The sequence below is a fragment of the Thermobia domestica genome, chromosome 5 (genome assembly GCF_964235325.1).
Source record: "Thermobia domestica chromosome 5, izTheDome1.hap1.1, whole genome shotgun sequence".
NCBI lineage: Eukaryota > Metazoa > Arthropoda > Insecta > Zygentoma > Lepismatidae > Thermobia > Thermobia domestica.
Window position 1 is genome coordinate 178,999,048 of NC_137458.1, and position 21,487 is coordinate 179,020,534.

Below are 21,487 nucleotides of genomic sequence, written 5' to 3' on the forward strand. Positions count from 1 at the left end.
TTTACTTGTATAGGAAGACGGAAGAGAAAATATGACTCAAGGAATTGATCCGTGAACACGTGTTTCATAAATACAAAGGTGCCATTTGTTCTGACAACTACGTCATATTTTTTGTCCAAGTTGATAAGCTGTGACAGGAACAGCACCACATGAGGCTATTTTGGCTATCTCCCTCTCCATCCACCCCGAGCATTCCATCATATAACAACTCTAAAACTTCCGTAACTAAAATTAATGCTTGGATACAGAAGAAAGAAAAAAAGCTGTTAGAAATGGTCTTCGGTGTTCAGCAGTAGGTCAAGAACAGATGCTACGTTGTGAATTTAAAAAGACGAAGTTAAAAATGTACTGTAGAAGAGTACTTTTGTCCTCTCCTATTTTATTCGCAGGAAGTAACCAAATAAAAAAGTAAGTTACAGCATACATCTCCCAGAATTTAAATTTATTTTATTACCTTTAGACAATTATGGCTCAGGAAGGGACAGAGCTTGGGAAGGTTGTGGGGCAGATCCTATTATGAAGATACAGTCTTGGCATTTGCCTAGCGGGACTGGGGAAAACCTTCATTCAGGATGGTCGGCAGTGGGATTGGAATCCACGCACCTCCCCATTGCCGCTCCGAAGTCTGCGACAATATCACTTGGACTACCGCGGCTAGGTAGGACTCCCAGAAGTATTGACACACTTCAATAGAGGGTGTCCAAAATGTGTTGACCTTTAAAGAAGTTAAGAAACTGCAGTAAGGTTGAGTTATGCAAGTGCTATTCAACCACACCGGCTTCAGCCAAAGTTGCCTCAATAACATAAATAAATTGATCTCAATTGAATAAAACCACACTTCAGCAAACTATCGTAGGCCTATGACAAAGATAAGGGTTAATATCAATTAAACTTACCTTGTTAAGAAAGTGCTGTTTCCTCCATACATTTTTCTCTTCTGACAACTCTCTGTGGTATTATTGGATAACAAAAGAAATATAGGCCTAATTGTTTTGTATTCCAAAATATGAAAAGATAAATAACACACGCACACACACACACACACACACAGTTACTAAAGTGAAACAATCACAAGGAAGAAAACTCGCACCACAGTTATAACAATTGTAAATACCACACTGGAACTATTCACTATCGCTGTCTACGTCTATGGGATGAATACCTGACATTGTCACACCGGAAGTTTCCCCCCCATCACCACCCTCATCACCACTGTCAGTCGAACTATTATCGCTGTCACTCATATCCGAATCAGTGTCTTCTCCAACATTAACGATTATTTCTTCCATCCCTTGATCCAACAAACCCTCTCTTCTAAAATATGCTTCCTCAATAGCCTTAACATGGTCACACTTTCGTTTCCACTCTTCCTTTGAAATGGACGCAAATTTCTCATCTGCCAGCTTCATCACATCATCTAATTTAAAAGTTGTGTTCTTGTTTGCAATCCAGTTTTTTGCATCTGCCCAGATCAATTCTATTGGGTTTAATTCTGGATGATAAGGCGGTAAACGGAGAACTGTGTGGCCATGTTCAGATAGAATAGTATCTATTTTGTAGGTGCGATGGACTGGTTTATTTGCTTTGATTATTGTGTACAACTGTGGTTTCAACATGTCTTCACTGAAAGGAATGCCTTTTTCAGTAAGCCAGGATACCATTGTCTTTCGAGTTGAATTGGAATTAGGAGGAGGATTGACTTGTTTATTATGGTATGGAGCGTTATCAATGACGACTACACTTCGAGGTGGTAAATTGGGAATTAATTTTTCTTTCAACCACTTTTCATAATTTTGATAATCCATATCATGATGGTAATCCCCAGTTTTCTGGCCAGATTTGAATCTTACATACGCGTTTGGCACAAAACCTTCTTCGCTACCGGCGTGAATGATTATTATTCTCTTCCCCTTCGAAATCGGGGAGAATAATCCATGTAATGATTCATCGCTCCAGCCATAAGGTGACGTGTGCGACGCATGTACGTAAGTCTCATCCATGTATATAATAGGGCGAGAATCATTTCTGTATTTCCTTATGCTTCGCAAAAAGGAAATTCTTTGTGTCCGGATATTGCTTTGTTCAATTAAAACTCGTCTATTGTTTCTAGTTTTCTTCCATTTAAATCCAAGAGTAAGGAGTATCTTCCTAAGTGTGTTGAGGCTGCCATCGAAATTTATGGACTGGGTTAATTTAGAGTGGACTTTTTTAAGAGTTGGCCTTTGCTTTTCTGTTATATAAAAATCATTTACTGTTCGACGCACAACAGATTCATTGAAGTCATCTAGTTCCGCCTTCCTTGATCTTCTGGGCCTTTCTTTATGCGGTGTTGTGAATGACGAAGATGCACCCGACTCGATACTTGCCAATTCATTTTTTATCCGACGTACTGAACTTAGGGACACGCCAGTTGCTGTGGAAACTCTCTCTAAAACAGAACTTAATTTAATAGCAAGAGCTCCTCGCTCAGCTTCCGTTTTCATGAACTTATACACGTTCGCAACCACCTCCCGCGTTTGGCTGTGCAGTACTTTACCCTTGAGTTTACTTTGTACTGGTGCCATCACTGTATGGTTGGCAACACCGGGCAAAACCGATCTACACGCGACACCACACGATACGCACCGTTTCAATGCTTATAACCGACTGACCAACACACCCCTTTCTTTCTTATCCCTCCGTGATAGACTCTTCCAATTCTACTGCGCATATTGTTTACACTGTTCACGTCTAAATGCATGAGCTGTACTACTGATGAAACAACACTACTTAATGTGGTGATGCGCGTAACCTGGTAAAAACAGCATTTACATGCCGACTGGATTATGCATTTTTCTCCGTGTACTTGTTTTGTATTGTAACACTTACATAAAAAGGAAATGCTTTGTTTTGTAAAAATTGAAAACTTTTATTTCTTACACAAGAACAAGTAGACATTTCAGTCTTTTGTTTTCTCTTAAATATTCTAACTAATGGCGACATCGGTATTCTGCTCGATGAAATCTAAGAAGGATGTAACTCGGGTGAAAGCAGGAGGATAACCAATTTCACAACCTAAGGAAGATCCGAAGGAAACAATTCCAACCTGTACTGGGTTGCCATCAGCGCCTTGAACTGTAAGTGGACCACCACTGTCTCCCTGAAAATGAAGAAAACAATGTTACATTCTTAATAGTTATGTACTAAAGCAGTGCATTATATGCTACATATAGTATCATATTTAGAAAGCCAACGCAACAAACGTAAAATATAAAATATATAAGCACACATAAGGGAAGTTCCTCTAAGAGCGCGCGGCCTCTAAGAGTACGCTCAACAATTTGCCAGATCTGGGAACGCTGTACGATGTTTGTTTGTATTCCTGCAGAAGCGTCGTTGTATGAAAGGTGGTTGTACGCAAGTTGTCTGCTGCCTGCATCTGTGCCCTACGTTTTATTGGTAAGTAAATATTTTTGATACTTCGAGTGTAATAATTGAGTTCCCACTAATTAGTGTGTGTAGTTGAATACAGATATATTCTGTTTCTAAACTTAGTATCAAATATTAGGTGTCACAATCAAGTTTGGGCATAAGGCAGATAATACCATCATATCTGGAAATTAACACACATTTGCGATAGATTTGTAAAATGAGTGCGATTCCTCTAAGAGTACGCATTTTCTTTCCTTCAAGAGTACGCGCGCACTCTTGGGGACCGGTAATGCCGTACTTTTGGAGGACTGTGTAGACAATTGAATTTGACTATCAGAAAAGAACACCTTGTCAGATTCTTTTCCAATTCTGACACTGCGGGGTTAGTTTGAGGCAAAATGAATAGGTTTCTCTAATATAAACAATAGCAGTCTGCATCGCTGTTGATTCGCATAGCCCGAGAAAGTAGGTAGGCCTAAATATGATGTGAATCGCTGGCGATTTACATGGCTCACTGAAGTAATACTAATGTGAAATCACCAATGATTTACATTATAGCAATGTGAGATTACGCTATTCCTGAAGTGAATGAAATAGGACAAAATCTCAGAAAAGTGGTTATGATTACTTTTAGGATCAGAAAATGACAAATTTGAACCTACTGCATGCGAACTAACCTCGGAAAAGAGTCAACTAACATACTGCAATGATTTTTTAATAATTTTTGTTTAGCTACAGTTTCTTTTTTAAAATTTTTCCAAAAACTGCCCCAACGTCCGTGCGACAGATAAAGCCAACATTCAGCCCTATGCAAGAATAAGAATTGGCTTAGTACGTAAGGGACCTTCATTCTATGCTTTACGGTATCACATGCCAACAATTGATGGACTTTGCGTTTGGCTATGCAGAGAGAAATCAGATCAACAGAACTTCAAGAGAGAGAAGAAGAAAGCCGGAAAGAATTGGATATATGCATTTTGCAAAAGGAATAATAACATTGCGCTCACCGGAGAAATGCAGCCTTGGAAAAATAATTGACTTCAACAAAACTCAATACACGATATTCTTTAGCAACTTTCAGGCAGTGTTACAAGACAAACAATTTCTCTCTCATAGAATGTTTAATATGGATGAAAATGGAATTTTAACTCTCCCAAATAAAATTCCAAAAGTACTTTCGCCAATCGGTAAAAGGCATGTGGGTAAAGTTGTCTAGTTAGAGGGGACAGACGATTAATGTTCTCTGTTACATGTCTCCAACTGGAGTTTACGTGTCTCCAGCCATCATATTTCTCAGAAGTAGAAGGAAAATAATGTTGAATGAAGATGGACCTGAAGGAACTTTACCTCTGCTCTCAGATTTTGGATACATAACCAGCGAACGTTTTTCGGATTGGTTGAAACATTTCTCTCACTTCGTGAAGCCAACTCAGAATGATGAAGTGTTGCTCGTTCTTGATAACCACACCACACACTAAACTTTGGAAGCAGTGCTGTATTGTAGGGATAATTACATTACCTTTTTTTTCTCTTTCTCCGCATGCAAGCCACATGCTGCAGCCCATTGACAAGGGGTTTGGACCTCTGAAGACTGCCTTTGCAGCTGAATGTGACAAATGGATGGTCAACAACCATTGATCACCCGTGGGAAGAATAACACAAAGGGACATTTCCGGCATCATCCACATTGCATACGAAGGAATTGCAACAATTGAGAAAGCTTGGAGTTCGTGTAAGCTACAGGGATTCACTCTTTCAATCCTGACGTCTTGAGCGAAGTAGACTTCCAACTTTCGGCACTGATCGATCAACAACTGTGCTCTGCTGACAGCGAAGAGAATGGTGCAACAATATCAGATGTTCCAAATGAACCAGTAGCAGTACATCGTCAGCATGTCTGCCTCTTCCTAAACACTCAGGTGCACAGAGCAGGGAAGAAGTCTGAGATTATGACGTTTCCACCGTTTAAAAACAAACTTGAAGCATCCACAGAAGTAACTTGCAAGAGGAATAGGCCTAACGATTAAGTTGATGCCAAGACTGAAGGAAGATATCGTGTTTCTTCAGAAAAACCACGATCTTCACCCGAGAATTACTTCTGCCCTGAATGTGATGAGCAGTACACGCAACCCATCATCAAGGTTTAGGTGAGTGTCATGCCTGCAGGAAGTGGTGGCATGAGGCCTGTTCAAATTATGAGGGCCTCGGGGTTTTTAAGAGTGACAGCTGCTAATGATCATATAAATGTCAGATTTTAGATGCATAATTTTATTGTAATGTTCTATTTGTTTTATTTGCGCATATAAGTTTCTGTTTAGTTTAAAGGCAGTGTCAATTATACTTTGGTATAATTTGGCAGTTTTCAATTTTATTTCGTAATTGCAATTGCAGTTTTCAATTTTATTTTGTAATCTAGGTCTTGGTTAATTGTAGGCTATCTTTTGGTTTCCCTCATTATCAAGAATTTGAATAATTTTGATGTTACACTTATATTTGTAACATAATTTATATGAATTTCTCGCAAAACCAAAAAACTTTGTACCTCTTTTCGTATTTCTGTCATAATTTTCTTTGAATTGTGTAATATCATCTTCGTTAGCTGCCTTGTAATAGTATTATTCTTACATAGCAAATGCGTACTCTTGGAGGACATATTGCGTACTCTTAGAGGCATAGTCCTTCAAGAGTGCGCAAATGCATTGTTTTATAACAATGCGTCTATTGTTGTAACTATTGCGTCACTGTCTTTATATTTGCCTCCAATTTTGACCTTAAGGAATGAATAAAGATTTGTGATAGAAATTATCACTCTGGGTGATTTCCCTTTTCTTCGTTACGTGTTTAAAGACTAAGTGCGTACTCTTTGGGGAATTTCCCTTAATAATAATTTTAGACGAGAACTGGCACACTGTTTCAACACTGATAAGCATGTTTAAAAAATTCCGAATGCTGATTTTTTTTGCAATGTCACATTTTCTTTCATTATGAGATGAAGGAACTCATTATATGCAAGGTTCAGTAAATGCATCGTGAAACACACTATGTCACCAGCCGGAGTCTTCAGAGATTTCTAAATCCTTTTAATTTTTAGAAACTATATTTCTGAGGTGAATAATCACATGACCTTTAACGTAAATGTTAAATAGGTCGTTACTTACATTTACTATTGAACGTCAGTTGGAGAAAGGAATGTTTAGGAATCTACTATTCAGGAGAGGAAGAGCGAATGAGTGAGTGAGTGAGAGAAAAAACTCTGCTTTCACTAATGACAACACCGATAAAAAAATTGAGATGATAGAGAATGCAATTCAATAGCAGATAATTCTAGAAATGCGTTGTAAAAAAATTAAAACAATTGAAAAGTTACACTTAGGAAACAGTTTCTTATATTGAACATTTTGAGAAATTTTTCCCGTTCTCGTGGTACCTGTAAGAGAAAAGTAAAACTGACTAGATGTATGATATGGCCCAGTAGGTACGCAGTCACTTTGCCACCGAATTTAATCAGGTCTGATAGCTCAGCTGATATAGCATCCAAATAAAAAAATAACTAATACTGATTTCTCCTAATGAAATCAGTATTACTCATAGCAGTCGGAATCAGTCATATATACGTATATCCATTCAGAGCTCCCTCGTGGTTATATGGTTAAAATGCACACATATGGTATGGGATACTCGGATTTGATTCTCAGTGGGAGCTTATATGATTTGGATTTCACATTAATCTGTAGGCCCACTTCTCATATAGCCTCATGAAGAAAGGGACGGGGAACTCAAATTCTACTAAAAACATCTATTGATACAACCATTATTCAATACACAAGTAATAGTTTCTCTGAAATATCGAAAATCTGATGTAAAGTTGATAATTAGTTTAATGAAAACAAATTATGCCATAAAAAATTTACAAATCTCGCTTCTAGTTTCAAAAAGTTTAAATTAATATTGAAGCTGTCTCTAGTTTATTCAAGTGAAGCAATATGCAAAAGTTAGAATAAAGGAATTTATGATAAATATTAAATGCACTAATTTTCTAATGCGTTAAAAATTATTATTTTTAGTTCAATTATTATTGAAAAATCTTAAATGGATACCAAACAGACGATTTAAATAGAAAAAGAAACAACTAACCAAAATCACGCGTTATTATAAAATATCATTCTAGTGCAAGTTTTCGTGTTATTTAAGATATTCTAAAATCGTTTCTTTGAATGATAAAATGTATTTAATATTTTTGTTCTATTAGACATTCCGATTTATTTATTTGTACTTGCTGAAACAAGTAATTTCAATTATGAGTGAGTTTTGCCTGCAAAAATTGATTAATTCCTGCCCTGTCGCAATCTCTTCGTGCAAGCCATACTACTTTCCTTCCTATTATTCTTCCTACAACGCAACCTGAGACAACTGTAATTGCACAATAGTTAAAAAATATTCTGGTGAACTATAGATTATTTTTAAAATTAAACCAGACAAATACGTAAAGAATACTAGACGAATACTAATAACCAGACGAATACGAATTTTTCCCTAGCTCTGAAGTTGTTTACGCAGTAGTCGGAACACATTACTGGATAGATCTAATAACGAAACTCTTATCTTTCTTTTACCATCATCACCCTATCATCAACAAATTCTGCTTTCATCACCTTATCTTTTAAAAATATACAAGAGTTACCTGCACATTATTACATTCTTGACAGCGTATACTCGTAAATGTTAAATACTGTACTACTAATTTGCACTGCATAAAGTACTTACACTGCATGTGCTCCTTCCGCCATCTCCCGATGTGCATATGTTCTTTGCTGTGAGAATCAAAAATGAATAATACTGACGGCACTCAGAGTTGGTGATGACAGGACTTTGAACGTAATTCAGATTATCGCTAATAGTATCGGCACCTGAAATGAGGTAATATATATTTTTTTGTAACATAAAGTTAAAAACTGTAAAAATAATTCAATTAGCGTTTCGTTATTTTCATGACATTCAGACAAAACTAAAATGCAGTGAACACATTTCTTTCAAACTTTCTGCATAAATATTAGTTGCTTTAAGCCTTTTCTCATTGGATAGAATCTTTTAGTTTAACGTCCCACGTTATGCCTTTAGGCTAAGAGAGACGGATGATTAAGGCAAGTGAATGATGATGGAAGAATTTGTGGAATGAAAATGTGGGAGGAAACGAGAGTACTCCGAGAAAATCCACGGACACAATGTTGTTCACCGCAAACTTACTTGGCTGGGGATTTTTCTCACTGAAAGAAATGTGGATGTGTGCATGTAAATTTTATTCATGATGCCTATTTTAAAATTCTATGCTTCTAAGGGTTCTATTTTATAGCATAAAAATGTTACTTTAAAAAAAATCTCGAACTATTTTTGTAATTAAATCCTTATTTCTTCACAACAGAAAGTAATGATGTTAAAATGACCTACTTTTAACACAAACCAGTGGTCCCAGCATGACTACCACTTTAGCGTATTAATTCAACACTAATGGCCTAGTGTTCCAGTTAAGGGTCTTCACTACAGCAAAATTAAACTAACGCTAATTTTAGAGTTTTTCTGTTATATCTTCAAAACAAATAAAAATATTGGAAAAGCAGAAACGTAGTGAACTAGACAATACGACTTTGCATGTGATACATTTACCACAATTCACCTATCTATTTTTGCTATGCCGCTACAAGTGCTAAATCTATCTACAGTTGCAAATCGAAAACAGATAGATGAGTTGTGATAAAGGTATCACATGCAAAATCGTATTGTGTATTTCAGTACGTTTCTGCTTTTCGAATATTTTTATTTATTTTGAAGATATTACAGAAAAACGCTAAAATTAACTGTAGTTTGTTTAATTTTGGTGTAGTGAAGACCCTTAATACAGACCTGATGTTAGCGATCTGACACAAAAACGGTATTACGCTGTGTAAATACAAGTATAACACCGCGGTGGTGTGGTAGGTAAATGAACGAAGAAACGCGGAAATAGGAGCAGCGTCCCGGTGATCTTTCTATATACTTATATACTGTGTATTGTTAGTGGCACGCCAACTAGCACTACGAAGCTAGCACTTCCATGTTAGGTATCAGAGCATTCCTTGACCCACTCATCCTCTAACCTATTTCATTATTTAATTTTATAGTTTGGTTTCTGCAACATTTCTATTGAAGGTTTGGTTTCATTTGATTAATTTACTATGCTACATCCCCACTTTTAAATTAAGTGTAGAGTTGTTACAGTTAGTGGTTATTTGTCAACTTCTCGCATTCCCGGTAAGATACGCTTAGAGTATGGCCATCTTTGGTTCGATTCCAGTATCCAGTACTAAAATATCGTATCAAATCCTGATTTTTTAGTATTGGAAGTATTAATCACTATCCCTTACTCTGTTTTGTTCTATGACGATAAATATTAAAACCGAAAGTCGTTAATTTGAACAATTTTTGGTTTGAATAGAGGGTAAATACAAGCGTTAGAACCTATCCTTGAAACACTGAATCCATCGCAAAAAAAACAGCCTTTTGATATCTTTTGCTCTATAGAAATCAGTATTAAAACCTTATGTAGTAGTAGATTCGAACCATTTTCACTATTTGGGTGGAGTGTTATGAGCTGTGATTATATACTTCCTTGAGATCCTGAAACAATTGCAGAAAACCGCTTGTGGCTATCTACTATTATTTCTGTTCTTTGGCGATAAGTGTTGAAATCATAAATGGTTAATCTGAATTACTTCCCGTTTGAATAGAGGGTAAACGGATGAGTAAAACCATTCTTCGAACGCTGAACCAATTGCAATAAATGGCATTGCAATATCTCTTAGCGTTCTTGCTCTATGGAAATCAGTATTAAAAATGGAAGTAATAGCCAATTTGAACCACTTCCGGTTTTGATTGACTGTTATGAGTTTTAATTATCTGCTTCTTAAAACTATGAATCGATTGCAGGAAACCATTTCTGGCTATCTATTACCATTTTTGTTGTATGAGGATAATTAAGTGTTGAAACCGGAAAGAATAATTTGAACCATTCCAGGTTTGAATAGAGTATTACGTAGAGAATGGAACCTATTTTTGGGACAATGAATCGATTGTAGAGAACTGCATCTCAATATCTCTTAGCGATTTTGCTTTGTGGAAATCAGTACTGAAATTTGAACCACTTCTGTTTTTGGTAAAGTGTTACGGGTTTTGATTCCCATGTGCTCTCTTGGGAGTCTGAATCACTTGGAAATCACTTCGATGCCTTCTACCATTTTTGCTCTATGTAAATCACTATTCAAACCGGAAGTAATAGTAAATTTGAACTACTTCTGGTCTTAGAAGAAGACTGTTATGAGTTCTGATTATAAGTTGTCTTAAGACCCTGAATCGATTGCAGAGAATCGTTTGTTGCTATGTACTACCATATTTGTTCTATGGCGATAAGTGTTGAAATGGGAAATGATTAAATTGAATTACTTCTAGTTTGAATAGAGGGTTAACGTAGTGGGTGGAACCTATTCTTGGAACATTGACTTGATTGCAAAAAAGTGCATCTAGCTACCTTTCATCATTTTCGTTCTCCGGTGATAGGTTAATTTGAACTAGATACTTGCTGTTTGAATAGCGAATTGATGAAGGAGACGGAACCTATTTTTGGGAGGCTGAATGCAAGAAATTCCTTCTCAATATCTTATCGTTTTTGCACGGATGTCTGTCGAGCATAGTTTGGAAGTCTTCTTTTGATATTCATTCTTGTCTGCTGGATCCCGTCAGCATATTAGCATCAGTAGATTTCATCAGCACAGTTAAGGATTAATAAAATGCTTTAACATGCCCACCAAAAGGGACGAAAGTGTAAGGCGGGAGCTGTACGAACGGCATCTGGCAAAACAAAGGTGGATGTACGTCGTAACGCTCGATGAAACATGGATTTACCTTTCCGACTGCGGCAAACCGAGAGCCATCATGTGCCGAGAGAAAGGCGCCAAGAACTTCAGAAGGTGGGTCCGTGTCTGTAAAGAATCCTTCCCAAAAGGGTTCATGGTCATTACTGGCTACTGTTACCTAGGTAAACTGAAGATTCGTAGGGCGGCGAAGAACTGAAAAATAAATTCACAGTATTTTCAGGAGCAGATCATGCGGCCGATCTACGAGTATGAGATTCCAACAATGTACGGAAATGGCGTCAATCTGGTGTGCATTCACATGGACAAGGCCTCATCACATACCTCACGACCGTCCCTCGCATTCTACAGGGAGATGGAGGAGGTAAGTGGTATACAGGTGATACCTTTCAATGAGGTACCTGTTAAATCTCCAGATGCAAGTCCTATGGACTATTATGAATTTGGATTGCTGAAGCGGGCTTTGGGAAAACGGCGTGTGACAATTGTGGAAGGACTTTGAAAAGCTGTGCAACGGGAATGGGACAAGATTCCCCTCCCATTTCTTCAGAGAAGCCTATTACAGTGGAAATTACGCTATCGGGCTATTGTTCGGAACCAAGGGAAACACATCTAGCACTTACGGACCTGGTGCCATGGATTCTTCTAATTTTTTAGGAAATTGAAATTGGCCAAATGTTGACTGAACAACCTCTGTATTATTCAGACTATAACGAATAATAACCATTTCTTGTTGACTAATCATTTCGTCAGTGTTTTAAACTTAAAAGTAAAAAAAAAAAAAAAGACATTATTCTTCGGTCTTCACCTACTTAAAGAAACGGTGAACATAATTATGAGTTGTCCCAATTTTATATCATCAATCTTTATCCAATCTTTTGGAAAGAGACAAACAATAAATAAAATCAAGAGAACACTTACTATCAGACGTCAATCCCCATCCACTAACTGTGGCTTGTTCCCCAGCGAAAGTTTCATCAACTTGGCTTCTTGATGGTAAAGTTACAGGCTGAATGGCATCTACAAATACAAGGAAAGCGAGATACGCAAGTAGAGCAAATTATAAAATAAAATTACATTTTTATACATTGCAAAGATTTATTTATTTAGAACTTTACTTATTTAGAACTTTGCTTTATTTAGAACTTTATACCCTCAATCGAAAACCACCAGAAAAATATTTGAAATTGTAAGATGATGGTAAGTTGTTTATCTTTGTTAGGAATTATCGTTATATACTTAAGCATTTATAGGTCTAATCATTATTTAGTACATACACATAATATATAATTTTGACTTCTACTGTGTGTATTTCTTTTAATTTTATTAAAACGCTCATAGTTATTGGCTTCATCAGGTGATTGAAATCATCCGTACTTTCACGTATTAAAAAACACCAATAATTCAGTATCTGCTATCATATCATGCGTTAAACTCGAACCTGAAAGAAGAATGGAGTCGCTCCATGAAAACGGTAATGGTATACCTAGGTAGATATTGAGAGAGCGCCATACTAATTGGTAGGAGAAGGGGGAATGTCATTTGCTGATATCTCAATTTATGTCCAATAATAACCTATGATTTTAACTATAACTTAAGATATAATTTTGAAATAAAGAAACTCATACAAAAGTCTAAATTCTTTTATTTTCCTTTACCATTTATAAATCCACTTAAAACTCGCTCGCATTAATAATTTCGAAGGATATTAAAAGTTCTGTTCTAGTTTGATGTTTGATTACAGACGACAGCTGCGGCGTCCAGGTAATTTTGGCATAACTTTAGGTTTGCCACTCATAACACGCACCTTGGAAAGATATTGCCAACAAAGGTTCACAAGATACCGTACGCGAATTATTTTGTGTATTAATTCAGGTTAAATATTTCAGGAAACATTCTTCATTCTATTCCTGTTATTGAATTTATTGTGAAGGTGAGAGGTATTTTTTCCCGGATGCGTTGCAGACCATTCCATCCTGACCTGGAACTCTATTTCTTGTGATCACCAATAAATTATTGTATATAAAGCAGGTGATTAGAAAACATTTGCGGCTTGCGTATTCAAGGAATATTAAGAAGACAGATAACCAGATCAAAGGAAAATTCTAAGAGCGTGAAATTGAGTTTTGTTATAGTTGTCAGTATGCACTTAATAAAATGCACTGGTATATTATCATTATATCTAAATGAAAATAAAATTGATTTCTGAATGAAACAGAAATTTATTGAAATTAAAGTAAGAAGTAGAGGCTAGTGTTCCATTGTGGCACAAATCACCACATTGCTTACCAGTGGCGTATTTAAGGGGGGCTTCCGGGATTAAGCCCCCCCCCGAAATGTTACTATAGTAAAGTAAATGAAATATCTTGCAGAATTTTCACATTTCCAGGCAAAGCCCCCCGAAAGTTAGCAAAGCCCACTGAAACAAAATCGTAAATACGCCACTGGTGCTTACAATACGTAACTATGGTAATCGTAATGTTTAAAAGCATGATTACCTGTAAGTTCTACTGGCTCTGGTAGCTTAAGAACAGCAATGTCATTTCTGATGAGTAGTGAATCGTAACCTGAGTGGACTGTAAGATCTCTGGATGTCAGGGTTACTTGAGTACTCTCGCTAGTATCAGTCACATTATGAGCTCCTAATACCACTTCAGCTTCTGATGCACTAAATAGAGAGAACAATGTATTTAAAATATGTAACTAGATTCCATTTTACAATGTGTAACACTACAAAATCATTACGTAATTTAAACAATCCTTTCTTAGAGCCCTTAACAATAAATCACTTTTTATATTCCCCTCAAATCGTGGAATAGATGCATCTCATCTTCCGTGCAAACATGAAACTGTGATCTTAAATTGAATAAAATGGATTATGCTTTGCTGACTATTTATGAGAAAATTTTATAATTTGTCTTTTTTTATATTTACTAGTTCACAGTTATAAAGTTATACAGTTATACAGAAATAAAGAAGCACACACACACACACACACACACACACATATATATATATATATATATATATATATATATATATATATATATATATATATATATATATATATATATATATATATATATATAAAACTTAAGCATAATGCAAGAAGCTGCGTGTAAAGTACGGGAAGGGCATCGCAAGCACAGGAATTGTGGTGGATAGCATGTATTGCTTGTGAGGACCACTGAACCGGCTATGACAAACGTCTGTCTGGCCCCCTATGGGAAGAAATTGAACACTAGTGCTTGGATTCGAAATAGGCGCATTCCGTGTGTGCATTAGTGGAGTGTTATAGTGAGCGGAGAGTACTGCTGAGTTTAATGTGGCAATAGACTAATTAAATATGGCACAAATACATCATTTGGATGCGTTCACCAAAGGCCGGATTATCGGGCGCTTTGAAAAAGGTGACACGCAGACATCAGTAGCATGAACCATTAATGTGCCACAAAGTGTCATAAATAGGTTGGGGAAATAGTTTATTGACACCGGAGACATCAGCCGTAGACCCGGTCCACGAGTGACAACTCCACAACAGGACCAATACTTATCCGTAACTGCGCGTTAGAACTGTACCATGCCTGCAAGACAGCGGAGCGGACCATGTCAGTGGAGCTTACAGCCGCCTCAGGGGTGAGAGTGTCACGCTAGACTGTGTACCGGAAACTGAGAGCCAGCGGTCTGTATTCCTGACGACCAGCAATATGCATTCCACTTACTCAGGCACACAAAATGGCCCGTTTATAGGGGTGTCGAGAACATCACCAGTGGATTCCTAACGGATGGCGCCGCGTACTGTTCAAGAATGAATCCCGATATAGTTCCCAGAGCGATTCCCTTCACAGTTTGATCTGGCGCAAACAGGGAATTCGCTTACATCCCACGAACATTGTGGAAAGGAATCGGTATGGTGGTAGTGACGTACTGGTCTGGGCAGGAATTATGATGAATGGTCGTACTGACTGCACATCGATGCTAGGTCCATCAATGGCCAGAGGTACAGAGACAAGGTTCTGCATTTCAGGGGTGCAATTGGCCCACACTTTCTGCTCATGGATTACAATGCTCGTCTCCATCGAGTCAAACTGGTGGAAGAGTACCTAGAGATAGAAGAGATCCGATGTGTTGAGTGGCCAGCAAGATCTCCGGACCTAAACCCAATTGAGCATGCTTCGGATGCATTAGGAAGACGTGTTTGAACCAGTCAGCCGCCCAAGGACACGACAGGACCTCTGTACGTCTCTTCGTGAGGAGTAGAACCCCAAGAGCTCTTCAACAACCTAGTTTTGAACATAAAACGTCGCTGCCAGACATGTATGGCTATTCGGGGTGACCATATTCCATATTAACCGGTTTTTGGTGCCGTCAGTGCATCTCACAGTGTTTCTGTGGTATGTGTATTTCGGTACCAAATTTTGTGTTGTCTGACTCCTTCTACCATGTTTTCTTTCAAATTTAGCCTGTTCTGTGTTAGTGTGGCCTTTACATGTGATATGTTGGTATCGTGGTTCCATTTGGTGTGACTACTTTACGTTCTTTGTGTCCTATGTACTCGAACAGTCGTTATACTTAAGTTCTTGTGTATATTGTGTTTTTCGCTTTTAATTATTTTCTTTACCTTCAATATTACATTACCTTATAAATATATATTTGGTCTAGGAATTAATTCGTGCGGTTTTTAATAAAAATTGAAGCTTTATTTCAAAAACAAAGTAAATGAATACGTTAACAAAAATATTGTCCATCGCTAGCCACTACTTTCTCCCATCTTTCAGGCAATTTACGGATTCCGTGTCGAAAGAATTCCTCATCTTTTGACGCAATCTAATCAAAGATCCATTTTTCGATATTTTCTGAAGAAGTGAACCGCTGTCCAATCAAATCGTTATTCATGCAATCGATCAAGTAGTAGTCAGACGGAGCAGTGTCTGGTGAATATCGCGGGTGGAGTAACACTTTCCATCCGACATTTTCCAAATAGGTTTTGACCGGTTTTGCGACATGTGGTCGAGCGTTATCATCTTGATAAATAAGTTTATTATGCCTGTTATTCCATTCTGGTCGTTTTCAGGCCAGAGCTTGCTTCAAACGCATTAATTGTTGTCGATAGCGGTGTCCATTAATAGTTTCACCAAGTTTCAGAAGTTCATAGTACACCACACGTTTCAAATCCCACCATATATACAGCATAACCTTTGCACAATGAATATCTCGTTTCGGTTGTGAAGGACCTGGTTCACCTTGCTTCACCCAGGCCTTTTTTCGTTTTGGATTCTCGTAATGAATCCACTTCTCATCACCAGTTACAATTCGATGCAAAAATCCCTTCCTTTTCTGTCTTTGAAGCAGCAATTCGCAAACGGTTTTTCTTCTTTCAACGTCTTTCTTTTCAATTCATGTGAAACCCAATAAGACATCTTTTGAATCATTCCTATGGCTTTGAGACGTTTGGAAACTGTTGTTTGCTCAACTCCAAATGTTTCTGCAAGTTCGTCCTGCGTTTGACACGAATCCTGATCAAGCAATGCTCTCAATTCTTCATCTTCAAATTCTTTTGGCTGTCCAAATTGCTTTTGGTCTTCCAAGCTGAAATCACCACCTTTAAACCGTGCAAACCACTTCTGACACGTTCGCTCAGCTAGAGCATGGTCACCAAACACTTCCACTAAAATATGATGACTTGCGGTAGCACTTTTCTTCATGTTAAAGCAATGAAGAATAACTCCCCGCAAAAACACTTTATCAGGCACAAAATGCGCCATTTTCAGTTGAAGAAAAAATGTTGTTGTTTCCGCTTCAAGCAACTGACATATACTAAACAAAATGCTCAATGACAGTAGTTTTCAACGCATGTTTGGATCAACGAAACTATGGGACAATAAGCTAGTTACGCCATCTTTTGTAAAACCGCACGAATTAATTCCTAGACCAAATAATTATTTTGGAGGGTAAGTATATGAAAATCAATTAAGTTTTGCGTATACCTTTTTTTGTGACAATATGTAGTGCTAATCTTAGAATACGATCTTTAGAACTTGAATACGCTGAAATGTAAAATATTATTATTAATGAAATGATATAATATGGGCATCTAATAATGTTTTCTTAATATTGAAAAGTAAGTTATATGAAACAGCTATAACTAAACTTCCATTAAGAAGTACCAACTTCACAATATAATCGATCACTCTCAGTTCCCTGTCTATTCCATCATCATTAAAGATATTCTAATGTATATAAATTTTATTCCTTTCCAAGATAAACTGGATATGGCGTTCTGATTTTCAATGGCACTCTAAAATCCTCTTGAACTTTATATTCCTGATTGTATTTTAACTAACTCTTTACAGAAGTAAGAAAATTTTTTTCAATGTCATCTTACAAACTTTAAACTCTAGTTACGCTATGCTCTTGTGCAAGAACACTAAAAGATCAAACTAAAAGACTGAAAATAAAAAGGAGAAAGTATTAAAATAAAAATTATCGTGGTGCATATTTCACTGGCCTTGAGACATTAACAAATACATTTATGATTCATTTGGTAGTCGCATTACAGTCTATATTCTATATATTTTATCTAGACAAGATGATACTTTATGTTAGCAGCTGATGAAAAGATCAGAAGTTGGAAGCTTTTGTTTATGCCTATGGAAAATATTTTATGCAGTACAAGACTTCTTACCCATCCAAGCAATGACCAGCTGTGAGAACGTAGTTTTGTGAAATAAGTGATCCTCCACAGAACACTCTTCCTTCGCTCATTGTAACGAAGAGAGCTACTTGGTAAGGAAATTGGTTTGGTTCAGCTTCTTGTCCTCCTACAATTCTTGGAGAGCCCAAGGCTGTATGAAAGAAAGTAGTTATCATATGTATTAAATTCACAATAATAAAATTTGGATACTAATGCTTGTATGAACTTAGTACACTCATATACGTGTATGTCCTAAGATAAAAATTATCGTGTTATATATTTCAGTGATCTTGTAACATTAACAAAAATACCTTTATGATTCCTTCGTGTAGGCACATTACAGTTTATATTATATTGTATTTCATTTAGATAGAACCATATTTGATGTTAGCAACTGACGAAAAGACCGAATTTTTCTTTCAACTTAATGACACATATAAACATCATAACATGACATGACTTTCCATCCCACACTTAAATCATTGGAATAACGCTCCTTATTATTGTCAAATTACGCAGATTATATTTTCGTTTCAGGGAGATACTTTAAGACATTTTTGAATAAGTTAAATATCATAGTCCAGTTTGAAACATAATATATAAACATATACAGTAGATCAATCTAAGTAAACCAAATAAAATAAAATAAAATAAAATAAAATATATTGTTGACATGTGGTACACAGTTGTTGCATCTTAGTGTATGTTTTATTCAACTCAGAAAGCAACTTCATTTAAACCTACTTACTTTCCACTATAACTTAATTTCCAGAAAGCTAGGAGTGAGTCCAATTATTTTTTCAAAGTAATTCAAAATCAAACTTGTTATTCAACTGACTTTTTCATCTAAGTAATATATATGCAGCGTTTTATTTCTAAAAATACAGATGTAAATGTAGCGGTACGCTGGAACTCAGGTTCACAATGATAAAAAGTATTATTATTATTATTAACAATAATAACTATAATGTTCAGTAGCATATCATTGCAGTCTTGTAACTAAAAATTCTTACATACATATTTTTAAAGCATGTATAAAAATGCTTTAAAAAGGTCTGATTCTTATCTTAATTTTATAATACAATAAACGTAATGATAATAAATATTTCTTAATGATTTGTTTCTATCTTTTTTTTATGTAAACGGTCGAAAAAAAGCTGCTATTGTTTGTTTTCAAAAGGCATCAAGAATTCCACAAATACTGACTGTCAGTAACAACACAGTACAGGACATTGTTCACATAATGTTCTTCAGAATACTTTTCATGCTACGAAAATGTCCTACAATCTTCCACTAAATCAATGTGTAAACTTTGCGAAAAAGTCTAGGAAATGTTTGTACTTAATCCTCTTTTTAATAATGAATAAAAGCTATTAATTGGATACATTGAAATAGGAATTGAGCAAAGGCTCTTCTGCGGAGAAATTACACAGTGGAGTCCTAACAGAATTTTTGTATTGGCTTTCAATTTAGTAGAACTTCAGCGACAGACAAATTTGTTGGGATTGTTTCGTTAATCTTTTAAGGGAAAAAATATGGTGGTTTAGTATCTTTATGGTTTATATTACCTGCGAAAAGGAATGGAAAAGAGGCGCGAGGAGGACGTGCCAGCGAGCGAGAAACAGAAAGACCGTGAATACAATTAACTGACTTCAAAAGAGAACAAAGATTTGCAATTTTTTCTGTAGAAAGAAAAAAAAAAAGATAAGAAAATTTACTGTTTGGCATTTTAGAAGTTTCTCGTCAACCCCTTTTTAAGACAGAATAGGAAATATTCCGTTCTCGTTAAAAAGGCGCTGGTGCACCGTACCTTTGCGTACTGTCAGAAATAAAAAAATACCTCGGACAGAATATATATATATATATATATATATATATATATATATATATATATATATATATATATATATATAACACGGCGTTGGCCATTTTAAACAAGGTCCATAAAATAGTAAATAGTAATTGTCTCTCATGAATTCCCATTAATTTCTTTTTGTGCTTAGAGAAAAAGAAATTAATGGGAATTCATGAGAGACAATTACTTAGGACCTTCAAGGTAAAATGACTCTAGCTTTGATTCCTATGGCATACTTTGTCAATTTAATTCTCATTTCATCTACTGATTCGCGATAGAGGATTCTCAGAGACGAATTTAATAATGATCTCAAGTATATCATCTTTCTTAATGTTTAGTCTCAGCGTTGTTCATTATGATTGTTTGTTTCTTCTTCTCTAATAAAATCTTATACTTCAGATTCTGTGGATTTATCCAACCGATAGAAACAGCAAAAGGCACAACTCCTACAATAGAGCTTCGTCATCTTTCTTGACTGACAACTGAACGACCAGAACATTGCAGCACATTTATTTGATTTCTTATAATAATAATAATATAATAGTACAAGACAATGGTTGCATCCAAACATCGCACATGTGCAAAAATATAGAATACTCTTTCTTAATAAAATTTGTGATGAGATAAGGAATCACCGAAACTGCAACCATATACTTGTAAGAGAACTATTCGAGAAAATTTCGAGCATAACGAGAGAGTTCACACTTTGCACTTCGGCAATAACTGATGAAGGTTGCATCATCATTGAGGAAAGGAAGACAGCACTGGGTGGTCGGAAGCAGAATTGTATGAAATTTTACTCGAAAGTAAACAATCCATCCAATCAAGCGTAAACAGAACACTTCGTAATAAAACCACCAATCACACGAACTGAAATAGAAAATGCCATTAAATACTGAAACAGCAATATCGCACCAGATGTGGACAATGTAATGAAATACCTGAAAAAGTGTGAGGAATGTGCTGAAACATTTCTGTCCTTATGTAATAAAATTTGAACTACTGGAGAATGTCGGAAGATTAGAAACATCCATATTTATTCCAAGAAAGGCTCAGCAAGAGATTGCGGTAGTTATGGAACAATTGCTCTGATTTCACACGCTTGCAAAATACTTCTTCAAATGAATCCTTACATTCAGCGAATAGGCTTCGTCGAAGAAAAAGTGGTACGAGAGCAGATACTGAACATGAGACAGATATTAGAGAAGCCTAGGAGCTTTTGTATTCCCGTGTTTGTTTTCTTGATTACAAAAAGACACTTGATTCTCTTAACTAGGAAAAGCTATGGGAAGTGCTAAAATTAGGGTATCACATAATCCAGGATTTCTCAGCCTGGGGGTCGTGGGGATAAGCGGAAGAGATAAATATAATTAGAATACAATACTGGATATTACCCAAAGTGGCGGCCTCTCGAAAATTAAAATACTCAATAAATTATTTAAACAACTATCCAAGTTTTTTTTAACCAAAATTAGAAATTATTAATTTCTTTATCATATGACCCAAAATTAAGAGAGTTATGAAGATTTAAAATTCTCAAACAACCTCCATTTTTAAACAGTATGACGAATCGGATTCGACATTTGTAATTAAATGAACTGACCAAATTTGTTTTAATCCATTCGC

At 36.1% G+C, this 21,487-nt stretch overlaps 1 protein-coding gene across 1 annotated transcript in view; it reads right to left on the bottom strand.

Annotated features, from left to right (window-relative positions):
- Window positions 1-2,867: 2,867 nt before the first annotated feature.
- Window positions 2,868-21,487, bottom strand: part of LOC145686305 (brachyurin-like) — a 240,525-nt gene continuing 221,905 nt past the window's right edge. The window contains exons 3-7 of the mRNA XM_081759451.1: window positions 17,998-18,157; window positions 13,811-13,980; window positions 12,234-12,332; window positions 8,176-8,318; window positions 2,868-3,139 (exon numbers count right to left, since the gene is read on the bottom strand). Of these exons, the coding sequence (XP_081615577.1) occupies window positions 2,966-3,139; window positions 8,176-8,318; window positions 12,234-12,332; window positions 13,811-13,980; window positions 17,998-18,157 (746 nt within the window). The 3' untranslated portion in view covers window positions 2,868-2,965. The remainder of the gene's footprint in view (window positions 3,140-8,175; window positions 8,319-12,233; window positions 12,333-13,810; window positions 13,981-17,997; window positions 18,158-21,487) is intronic.